This window comes from Notolabrus celidotus, chromosome 18 (assembly GCF_009762535.1).
Source record: "Notolabrus celidotus isolate fNotCel1 chromosome 18, fNotCel1.pri, whole genome shotgun sequence".
In the NCBI taxonomy this organism is placed as follows: Eukaryota; Metazoa; Chordata; class Actinopteri; order Labriformes; family Labridae; genus Notolabrus; species Notolabrus celidotus.
Window position 1 is genome coordinate 21,154,452 of NC_048289.1, and position 12,677 is coordinate 21,167,128.

The 12,677-nt window shown below is 37.9% G+C and overlaps 1 protein-coding gene across 1 annotated transcript in view; it reads right to left on the reverse strand.

Annotated features, from left to right (window-relative positions):
• Positions 1 to 3,114: 3,114 nt before the first annotated feature.
• LOC117830518 (paired box protein Pax-2a-like) overlaps positions 3,115 to 12,677 on the reverse strand; it is a 48,321-nt gene continuing 38,758 nt past the window's right edge. The window contains exons 11-13 of the mRNA XM_034708667.1: positions 9,893 to 9,994; positions 7,047 to 7,133; positions 3,115 to 5,008 (exon numbers count right to left, since the gene is read on the reverse strand). Coding sequence (XP_034564558.1) covers positions 4,932 to 5,008; positions 7,047 to 7,133; positions 9,893 to 9,994 — 266 coding nt within the window. The 3' untranslated portion in view covers positions 3,115 to 4,931. The remainder of the gene's footprint in view (positions 5,009 to 7,046; positions 7,134 to 9,892; positions 9,995 to 12,677) is intronic.

Sequence of the window (12,677 nt, forward strand, 5' to 3'; positions counted from 1 at the left end):
CAAATCTCAACTACAACTATACATGTATTTTCAATTAGGGATGCACAATATTATCAACACATTATTAGGGGTGAGTATTGCCAAGAACCTCACGATACGATACGCATCACGATACTTGGGTCACGATACGATAGTATCACGATATATCACCATATCACAATATTGTGATATATTGTGATATTCTACACAGTACACTAAGAAAACATAGAGATGTGATTATTTAAATCACACAATATTACTTAAAATTGAAAGGACAAATAAAGTGAAAACTATTTGATTGAAAACAACTTTTCCACTGTATTGTTTTTAAAATACTGAAGTTATATTTGAGTTCCAACTAGGCTAAAATGTGAATTTTTATTATTACAAAAATATCGATATTAAGAGTTGAAATATTGATATCATATTGAAGGTCAAAGTATTGCGATATATAGCTGTATCAATATTTTTTCACACCTCTAAACATTATCAGATATCGGTCAACACGCCGATAAAATAATGGGCTGCTGCACACGTTAGGCTCATGTTTGAAGTTAAATTTGAATTTAAGCAGCAGTCTGTAAGGTACATGTAGCTGACTAATTTAGGCACATTTACTGTCAAAGAGTAAACCCTTGAATTTAATTTGGGTTTAATTGCTGTACGGTTGCACTTTTCACATGTTTCCTGTGAACAGAGGTTAGGTTTACTTACAATGCCAAATGTGAAATTGGCCAAATTTGCCCTGGTTGTGAGTTTTGTTATGATTGTCTCAGGGAGAGCATCATCCAAGTCTTAAGTAGGATGTATCTCTCTGTATGAATTTTGTTTGAAAGCAATTGTCATAAATAAATAAATAAATAAATAAATAAATAAATAAATAAATATGCAGTTTTAAGTATTCTTATTTTGCAAAAGAAATTAATATTACATAACAAATGTGATAAGAGTATCACCATTATACTGTACGCTAATTCCAATACAGAAGAGAATTGATTATCTCTGCAATTAGGTGTGCGGGAAAAAAATATCGGTATCGGTAATCGTTTAAATAAGTTGTAAAATATTGCATATCCGATATCGGCAAAATAATGTAATATCATGCATCCCTATTTTCATTTATTTATTTGGTATGATTTTACCTTCTGTAATGGCTGATAGAGCAATATATGATGATGATATAAAACATCCATATTGGTTTTATTTGAATTGTGCATGTTTGCTGTGCAGTCCTTTAAAAATTCATCAGTAACAAGTGAGCCTTTTCAATCAAATTCACCTCTGAAGTCAACAGACTCATTTAGGGAGCATTACAGATACTTGTATTTATCTACAACAGCATGTCAGTGTGTAAAAGTGGTAAAGGAATTATTCAGATTCTTTATTGTAAGTAAGAGGTAAAGCAGCACTTTTCATATAATCCAATGACAAAGTTAGACTCAAAATGTTTCTCATAATGTCTTTTTAGCATGTTAAATTTCATGAAAAATTAAAAACAAAAACAAATCCTGAGTTAGACTCAAGGGTCCTTACAAAATATTATACTCATCATTTTATCTAATTCAGTATTATACAAATGAACTAATTTAAAAGATGTTTTGTCAGTCTGAATACAATGTAAGCTTCTTTATCTACCATTGGATGGATGCAGTAATGATGCTTCCTTAATTATAAACTGAATACAGTTATTAAAGTCAAATGTCCTGCAGTAAGCACCTCGCAATATTAATTAAGTGACGGAAAAAAAGTACAATATTTCTATGTCAGTACCAAAGTGTCAAGACAGTATGAGCAATTGTGCATATTGCTTGTTAACCAACATGTGTTCAGTGTCCATACTGCAAGGGTTAAACTAAAGTGATACTCTCAAAAGTACTAGAACATGACTCATAAAGGTAGCTATCTGCATTAAATGGTATTAAATGGTAGCTGAACTGTGATATCATGATGAGAAATTCAAGAAACTAAGCTCAATTTGGTACAAAGTGTGATTAATTATGATTAGAATTAGGGCCAGAGTTCTGAGCACGATGTATGTTTTTCAAAAATGATCTCATAAATCTTATAGGAAATATATTATTACAGAAAATGTTAAAAACTGCTTTTGGAAATCAAACCTGAAACACTAAACTTCCTTTTCGAAGCAACTTACAGTTCAACCTTAAATTCATATTAACCCTCCTGTTATGTCCCGGGTCAGATTGACCCATTTCAAAGTTAAAAAAAAAAAAAAAATGTTAAAAGTATTTTTTGGTCTGAAACTTCTTCTGCTTGATTAATTAGCGTAATCAACATAAATAAATATAGTTCATTAAACATATTTGCAACCCCCCCTGCATGTTTATATGACATAGAAGATGCTGTTCGTGGGTCAACTTGACCCGGCAGTCAAAGTGGAGGCTAAAAGGGATCAGAAGTGTCAAATACTACTTTTTTTTTTGCAACTGTGTGAAATTTTCACCCCAATCACGAACATGCACATGAAAAACGAGTGAGTTGTCCTCATTGAACCATGATCTGTGAGAGTTAAAGAACACCATTGCACTAAATATTGATTTAAATGGTAAGTAATGGAGTTAATGATGAGATTAAAAAAATGTGTATTGGAATTTTTTTGGGGTTCTGACACTTTTGGATAATTAAATATGCCCCGGGTCAAGTTGACCCAGGAACATTATTGCTGCTCCTAAGAAACAAACATAACAGGAGGGTTAAATGGAGAAATGTACGAAATCCTCACATTTTGGGCGGCTGTTGCTCAAAGTGGGTTGTCCATCAATCCAAAGGTTGGAGGTTCGATTCTGGCTCCCGAATTGCTCCTTGTGACAAAGCTTGTGAAGTGTGATTGAGTGTAAATGGAATTAAACTGATGGACACTGAACATAGCATCCTCTGCCATCAGTGTATGAATGTGGTGTGGATTGTTGAATGTGTTATGTAGTGCATAAAGCACAGTCAGAGGACTAGAAGTATAGTGTATTAGTACTGTCCATTTATGTGCACATTAAGTGTAGTATAGTTTTTCCTCAATTAAATTATAATGAATCAGTCATCAGAAGTGTTTCTCATGACTCTGTTGTTAAACTCTCCTCCAGATACTCACAAACACAATGCAGCCTCTTTATGCGTAAAAGATTTCAGACACTTTTATTATTGTACAAGTGAGACCAGCGTAATGAAAGTGATAATACCCATGAACATGAAAGACATTTTTTCTTACTGTATTTACAGAGAAGTGTCTTCACATCACACACAAAAAATCCTTCTACAAAATGAACAATTTGTAAATAACATAACAATTAAATAAACTCCACCTACCTTTAGGTTTACAGCTGAATATGCATATGATGACCATCTCTGCACTGCATAGAATTTATACATATACTTTTCCTCATGAACAACGTGGGTTTTTCCTAATAATAATAATAATAACAACAATAATAATAATACTGCTCTCATGATGCATAAAGGCGGCCTGTAAATTAACAATAACAAGAACTAAGTCTTTGGCAAATGCGAATACATTCACTTGACAGATGAAGAAACCATAATTCCAGCTTGATTCAAAGAAATACCTTGGCGTGGAAAGTGAGGGAGCAAAAAAGAAGAGGAAACATGTTTAAGGCATTTAGCTGAAATCATCGCCCTGCTTTTTTTACTTTATTAAAGGCGCCTGAATCATCCAATCAGAGTGATCCTGGATGCTTCTGGCTTTACAACAGACAAATGTTTGTACTGGTTTGAATTAGGATGGCTTTAATTTCTTTCTTTTTTTTCTCTGCTGTTGAATGCCAAAGACTTAATCGACTTAAATAAAAGAGTAAGCTGTGAGAACATGGTAGTGCACGTCAAGGCGGTGACATGACGGGCCTTGATTTACAGGAAAAAACTGTGAAGCTGTAAGTGCCTTTCTCAGACGCAGACTTGTTAGACCTACGGTCAGGTTCAGGAAATAAAGCAAAATATGCATCATCATTTTCCTGCATAATAACGCTCCAGTGTTGCAAACCTCCAAAATAGTGCAAAAATAAGAAAACAAAAAACACAGCCTGATGACCTTCTTGAATCCTGACAAATAAGAAAGAGTCAAACACTAGCCAAGCAGTCTGCAGGTTAAGAATTATAAAAATGAAATAAAAAATTATTTTAAGAATATATTTACTAGTTTCTTGAAATCTTGCAAACAGAGAGCCATGGTGATATACTTTCATGGCTCTGTCTATTTTTCCGACAGATGTTTCTTTATTAATTTCATTTTCATTTTTACATCTTGATTGTGTATCACAGAGAACATGTCCTAATCTTCTCATGGCATCAAAAGCGATCGATTGAGTCATGCTGGATGTTTGGTCGGTGACTGTTTCAGATGGATAAAAAAACAATGTGTTAGCCTGCCACAGCCTGCGTGTGCTGCTGCTAATCTCCTCTGATCTCACTGCGCTGCCGTCTGAATCGAGAAGGAGATGAATGGTAAAAGGAGAAATAAAAGGCTGCTGCTACATTTTTAAGCTCTGGACAGCGTCCCTGCTGAGAGTCATCAAGAAAAGGAATGTACAGTATTGATCCATGACAGGATGAAACTGTGACTCTGCTACAGGGGGAAAATAAATCTGACGTTTGTGTTTTCAGTCTTTTTTTTTTCTTGTTGTTTAACCAGCTGCATGTAGCCACAGTTGATATCATCGTGTGTGCAGCGCCTTTCTGTGTCTCTGGTGCTGTCTTGCTGATTTTTCTTTTGGCTTTGAATGTCCAAAGAAGCTTCATGGAGAGAGAGAGGGAGAGAAGAGAAGTCGTCTGGAGTCCCAAAAAAATCTGTTCAGTGTCTCGTTGTGTGAGTCAGGAACATGTTATGCGCAGTTTTTTCTCAGTGTCCAGTGGACCATGCCGCTCACACCGGGGCAATATGGAGGCTAAGGCCATGGTCCTGCAGGTTGATTTGGTTTCCATGGTAACTAGTGACGGTCATAGGCAGTGGCAGCAGTGGGAGGGGCGGAGCCTCTCGATGCGGCACTATAATAATAAGGGGAACCTGAAAGTTAACAGAAGAACGAACCATTTGAAACAACAACAAATACAGTTTTTACTGCCATTTACCCAATTGAATGTCAAAATTCAAAGTTAAATTATTGATTTACACTCTATACCTACGTAAAAAAGACAAAAATAAATATTTAAGCTAGCTTCAAGTTTATGATCATGATTCTATCAAGTTTCAGTACCGCCTTCTTGTTCAACTCAGCTGTTTTTTTTTATAGCTCAGATCGAGAACAATAGGGTCAAACAAGGTTGTGTTTACCTTGTGTCTACCCTCCTTAAAGCAACAGTCATGAAAATTCATTTTCCACTAAATTTTAAATTAATTTCAAGTAATCTTAGTGTTCTCTTTTCATGTCATGAGACAGTATGTCAAAGGAAAACCTGAAATTCCTAACTGCCTCATCTTTTTCAACAGTACTAAGGTTAAACTCAAACTTAAGGCCATCAAGAATCTTTTGCGTTAACCCCTTGAACACTTATCGTATCATGACCTAAGAATTTTTTACACCAATTTTTCGGATTTCTGATCTATCTATGCTTTTAAGCTTTGTGGATGATATAGTGCTAAATTGGCAGCTTAGCTTGTATAGTGTTTGTAGTTAAAACAGTTTTCACAAAGTGGTAAGGTTATCATGCCTTTTCTTTTCTCTAACCTGCATGCTCCCAGGCATAGAACTAAGTATAGTTACTACTAGTGTGAGTGAGCTCACAGGGCAACTTTAGCAGCCCTGGTTGAGCAACTTAACACAATGTTTGTGTTGTAGGGATGTAACAATATATCGCAAGACGGTAAAAAATCGATACAAATAAGTGTGGATTAAAATCGATTCAACAAAATTTGTATTGGGATGTTATTTTTAAACTGTAAAAGGTGCTATCTGCATTATACTCCGCTTTTTCAACATCATTAAGTCTCTTGCGTTGCTCTCTTGCCACTCGCTTAGTGGAGGTGTTTTAAGTTTAAAGTATGTTTCAGAATCAGCTGACTAAAGGTGTTGCGCTCAGCTGGGGGCTGAAGCTGAGTGACAGGTCTCCACGAGCGCTTTTTTTTCTCTGCCGCCGGACTGATTCTGACCCAGTTTCGCTCCCAGCTGACACATGACCACGTTCACATGCTTATTTTTCTCAATAAGAACGAGGAGACAGAAAACTGGACACTGTGAGTCTAAAATAGGATACTATTCAGTTCTCCTGTTGCAGTAAATCCACATGTTGAAGTCTGAGTCTTCACATATGTCCATGCGTCCACGGAGATTATGAGCCTGCTTCTCAAGTTGATATCCAGTGTGTTTAACATTTTGAACCCCTCAATATGATCTGTAGCTGTTTAATACAGACATTTATATACATTTTGTCGCAAAGGAAAATTAGATTTTGGGGGGGAAATATCGCATTTGACATTATTTCGACATGGAAAACGTTCAAGTTTTTTTAATGATTAAAAATAACTGATGGTTAACATTTCCAAAGATAGATCACGGAAAATACTTGAAATCTACATCCCTAATTTAAAGACATTTACCTTATTTGGTCATTTAATACTTTCATTTGGGAATCGTTCACTTTCCATTTCTCTATAATTGTTCTGGAATTTTCCAACAAGGTATTTTTGTGCTGTGATTTTAGTGTGCAGTGGTTTTATTTGAGTTACAATACACCTTAAAAATGAAAAAGGATGACTTTGTTTACAAATAGATGTAAGAGAAAAATATATATATTGCAACAGTCCATATTTGAGAATTGAAATGAAATAAAAGTTTATTTAAATTTTGAGTTCAGAGAATCAGGATTCGAATCAAACTGTGAGTTGAATGTATCGTTACATCCCTGTTGTGTATTTTGGTTTAAGAAATTCCTAAAAAGACTGCTTCACAAATTGTTGAAAGGCAGATAATCTGTCTTGTTACAGCCTCAGATCTAAAGGGTTGAGCACTAACCATTCTTAGCATAGTTAAGGTTGCTATGGCTACAGTGTTGTTGAGGAGGGATGCAGCAAACAGTCAATCAATCGCTCTAACTTGTCTACTCACTTAGTAATGCTGGGTTGCTGAATCGCCAGGCTTCATTGTAGGTTGTGTACTGTGGATGACTGTAGGGGTTCCCCGAAAACTCACTCCCTGCAAAACAAAACAACCAATCAATTAGCATTTCAATGCGTCAAAACCATTACCCTTTCACATGCAGTCATTTCTCGTCATTCAAAACAGGATGCAATTTGAGGGGGAAAATGATAGTCATCGTCGTGCGACCAGTCAAGCAAGTAATTTATTTCTTTTTCATTTCACTTAAGTTATGCAACACTGAACAATACAGGATGTGACACTGAAGGCGGCTTTCCTGTCCCATTTATGGATATCTACCCATTCTTCTTCCTCCAGTATATTCCAAAGCGCTCTAATAAATACAGAGAGGTAATAAACAGCTTCATGCATACATTTTTGATATGCTGCAATAAATCCTCCAACCCTTCTTAGAGGAATTTTTAACATCCCTGATCTGAACCCCCCTCCGGTCTGAGCTTTGGTGTTTGCTACAACAGGGTTTCATTGCTGGGGAAGTAACTTGGAGCATGTCAGTGAGCACTGCTGTTGGTTTCTTTCCTTTATGAGACAATAAAGGCGAGATTTTATATGAAGCTGCTGAGAAATGGCTTTGCTTTAACAGTGTTTTGTGCCTGTCACTAAATCTCAGCAGTTCTGTTGGCTATAGGATGAATGGGTAGTAACACAAAACCACAAGCCATGGGATTAAGGCCCTCATCTTTTGCTGTGTGCCACATAAGAACGAATGGCAAGTGAAAGTGTGTTTGACTTGACGCTTTTCCACCAACATGATTTAACATTTTTATTAGCTGGAATCCAAAACTAGATCTAGAGTGTGCTGCCGCTGAGTGCTGCCTTTGGTTTTAGTAATTGCTGTATACTGAGGTTTGTCAAAAAATGTACACATATATGTGCTTTTATAAAGCAGGTTGGAAAACTAAGAAATACTCAGAGTGTATGCAGACGATGCACAGAAGTAAATTTGGATGGAATGCTAATGTAACCCTCATGTTATTTTGCGGGTAAAATTAACCCTTTTTAAAGTCTATTTTAGGTAATATATGCCTTCCAACCAGCTAGATGCAGCATAAAAATCTGGGCAGCATGTGACAGAAGATGAGTCGTGTTCATTTACTAACATCACCTCATAAAAAATTCAACATTTAAAATAAAATGAACAAAAATCTGTCATGTAAAACTATTGTATTTATATTTAGGGCTCTCCAATGTACTTTAAAAAAAGTTTTAACATGATTTTTTATGAAAAAGGAGTGAGTTACCCTCATTGAACCATGATCTGTGAGAATTAAAGAACACCAATGGACTAAATCTTGATTTAAATGGTTAGTAATGGAGTTAAAAATTTGATTAAAACAAATGTGTATTGTGATTTTTTGGGGTTTTGACACTTTTGGATGATTGAATATGCCCCGGGTCAAATTGACCCAGGAACATTTTTGCTGTTCCAGAGAAACGAACATAACAGGAGGGTTAAATGAATAATTTTAATGTACGTAGAAAACCAATCTGCAGCAAAGATAATGCTGATTGTAATAATTGATGATACACATTTTATTACTTGCATTATTGCAAATACTTGCACTATAAGAAAATATAGAAGTTAATAGGAATATATATTTTTCATGGTTTGTTCACTGAAATGCCTAAAAAATGTAAACAAATCAAAGTTTTTCAAAACCTTTGACATCCCAAACAAAATTATAACCATCAAAACATTGTGTTGAGAATGAAGAACGATATACAGTGGCACTGTCTGACATCCTCCAGATGGAAAAGATTTATGTGTATTTGAACGTTTTCAAATAAAGTTATTCCAAAAGCTTTATGTTCAAGTTTCAATGAAGCAGTTTGAAGTTTTTTTGTCAAGATTGACAGATGAAAACAAACGGGACAGTTATATAACGCTCTTGGCTGAGGTGATGATGAAACACGTCATGGCGCCCCTTCATAAAGGAGGGAAGAGGAACAGCCAGAGCCTGTGATGGGTTGTGTGATTGGTAAATGATATGCTAACACAGGACACACTCCACTGGTTTCCCCAGCTATGCTGTTTAATCACATTCAAGCAAAATGCCGGCTGTGTTTAGGTGAAAGTGTGTGTGTGTGTGTGTGTGTGTGTGTGTGTGTGTGTGTGTGTGTGTGTGTGTGTGTGTGTGTGTGTGTGTGTGTGTGTGTGTGTGTGTGTGTGTGTGTGTCTCTGTGTGTGTGTCTCTGTGTGTGTGTCTGTGTGTGTGTGTGTGTGTGTGTGTGTGTGTGTGGTGATGGAGCTGAAGAAGCAGCACCAAAAAACTACATCCCCTCTCAGTACTGGCAGTGAAACACAAATCTGACCTCCTCAGAGAGACGGGTGATTTGAATATTTACGGGGGCTCCCATGCCTCTGCCTTTTGACCCTTAACTGTTTGCTGTTAACCTGAACTGCAGGTTAAATAGAGAAGTTGAAAAGGGATATGCTCTGCAGCTCAGAGGCTACAGGAGGCTGCTGGTGCTGTTTATCCACGGCCAGTATGAACGGCCATGCAGAGAGATAATGAGTCAATAAGGCAGAGAGGAGAAGCAGGAAGGAAAGGAGTGTGACCATCCTCTCTACTGTCTGATCACTTATTCAGCCTGTCTTATCCACTCATACACACTGAGCTAATATACAAATGTGTGTGCCTCTAACTCTGCGGGTCAATGTTTACAGTCTCTTTGTGTAATTTTGCACTAAAGTGTCTTCCCTCTGCTTCCACAGCTGTTTGGATTGGAGGCGGTGACACCTGTTAAAGCGACCCAAACAACGATAAGGAGGAGTGACATCGACTCGTACTCACCAGGAACCATTCCAGCGAGCGTGGAGGTGGGATAGCTGCCCTGGCCTGTGGGAGGGACGTGAGGGGGATACCCGGGTAAGGTAGTGTTGGCCATATCTCGACCTGGAGGGACAAAAGGTGAAACAAAACACATGAATGCTTTACAGTTTTATGTTGCTCTGGTAATATGACTTTTTAAAAAACTTGATTTTAAACTCATCTAATTGCTTGAAAATAGATTTTGGTCATAATCTTGCAGTTAAAGGAGTTTGCATTACAGCAATGCAGAACCCATTTGTATCATGTGGGGTCTCAAACTAGTTCTTATGTACTTCTATTAAATATTCTTTCAGCAAAGTAACTCTTAAAATTACATTATTAGTTATGATTAATTCATCAATCTAATCTGTTAATATCAATGTATTATTGAATTTCAAAACTGGCCATTTGAAAACATAAACAAAGTGCCAGCCCAACTTCGATGTGGTTGTATTTGTTACAACTGTTGATTGTTTTGGTAGTTCACGACATTTAAAATAAAATCTGATTAATTCAACTCAAAGAGACACCGTTTCAACAATGGCACACCTGATATGGCATCCATTATGGTTTGTGCATGGATTGAGATTTTCTAGATGTCTCCCATCTAGAGTTGCAAAGGGGTGGAACATTTCTGGTACATTTCCATGGGAAGTTAAGCTGGGGAATTTTGGAAATATTCCATATTGGAAACTTTCCATGGGAATTTATGAGAATTAATGGTAATTAACTGGGGATTGAGGGTAATTTAATGGAAAGGTATCATATCAAAGCATAAATATTTGTTTTGTTATAAGCAGACATCCATCCAAAATAGAGATCATCTGTGCATGTGATGGAGGAATGCACAGTGCATGTAGGGGGCATGGTCTCAATAGCCCTGCAGTAAGCAGTAAGCAGTGTGCTCTGCGCATGTGATTGAGAAATAGCATAGATATTATTAAATTAAATCTGGTTGTTTTAGTCAGGATTATGCTAAAATATATTTCCCCCAACTATATTTACGTTCCCTATAAAGAGCCAACCTTCAATTTAGTAAAGTCTTGGTTTATTCCTGTTAATTCCCATAAATTCCCATTAGTTCCCATGGAAAGTTTCCAACTTTGAAAAATCCCTACTCCTGTCTTACTCATAGACTGTATATAACATTGATATAATCTCGATGACGTCACCCATTTGTTTTTGAAGTGGAGTTTTGAAGCCTATCAATGGCGGTCACCATATTGGAAATGTTGACTCAACCTAACTTTTCAGTCAACCTAGCATGAGGCAAAGAGGCGGGCCAGCTGCAGTGTTCTCGCTTGTCAGTCAAGTCAGCCGTGCAAAACTCGTAACTGTAATGTCTTCACAACTAATGAGTTATATAACCCCCCCCCAAGCTCACCAGCAACAACAGGACTATATCACCACTTCACTTTTGGTCAAAAGATAATCATGACTCATCACCACTGCTGCAAGTCAGCCAGCACAACAGCTCAATAAACACTGTGACCGTTTGGAGCGCCTTGAATGATCACGTTTTGAACTGAACACCAGAAAGCCTCCGTTCATCTCTGTAACAAGTGAACACAAAAAAGAAGACAACAGGTGCAAATGAACTCTGGTCACATGAACACATGTCCTCATTACATGGTTCAAACCTGCCTAAATATGGCAGCCTTTACTGACTCCCACAAGGCACCTCTCCCTCTCTCTCTCTCTCTCTCTCTCTCTCTCTCTCTCTCTCTCTCTCTCTCTCTCTCTCTCTCTCTCTCTCTCTCTTTTTTTTTTCCCACTGTGGCTGTAAAGTCGGAGCACATCGGCCCCTCTGCACAGCGTCACTCTGCAGATATTCAGCTCTGTAATTAAGAGTGACGGCTGGTCTGTCCTCGCTGACCACAGGGACGTTTGGACAACGGCACGTAACCCCAATCTGCACAGGGGCCGGGGTAAGAGAGGCCCCTGTTATATTGTCAGCCGTGAGGGCCACTTTGGACTCGGAGAGGGAAAGTCCTCGCCGCATAGAGCTTTAATGAGGAATCAGGAGATGAAACGCACTATAACGCCACAGAACAACTGTTGTCCGTGTATTCGGCAGCACAAAAAAAAAAAGGGGGAAACAGATTCGCTCTGAAGTATGTTTACGTCAGCAAGATGATCTGAGATGAGCTGGGAGAACTCACAGCCTGGTGGAGACCTGTTCAATCACAAAAATCACATTCAAGTAAAAAAACATCTAAATCTCAATGTACTCAATACTGATAATACAACACAGAATACAGAATACAGTTTAATGCCGTACTTAACCTCTAATGCAAGTGTCTCCTGAATATCTAAGATTGAATGTTGTTGCCCGTGAGCATCACTCGTGAGAGCAGGGACCACAGGAAGATTCAGATTTTGCCTTTTACTTTATAAATGTGCAATATCATGAGCAGCTTATTAGTTTAACTGAGGGTGAGCCGACAAGCCTTCTGGGTATATCACATGCATACACCATCTACTACAGGCTGGCAGGTATACTGGCTGCAGTCGAGGCCATGGGGGACCAGGGAGTTAAACTGGTGGAAATGAAGGGTGGAAGGCCTGATGGTCCAGAGGACTCAAGCCTGCCAGGGAGGAGGAGGAAGAGGAGGAGGAGGAAGAGGAGGAGGAGGAAGAAGAGGAGGAGGAGGAGGAGAGGAGTAGGAGAGGAGTAGGAGGGGAGTAGGAGGGGAGTAGGAGTGAAAGAGGCCTTTTTGTGGCTCTTTCTCAGTGTGCAGTAATAATAACTGGATAAGGCATTGCT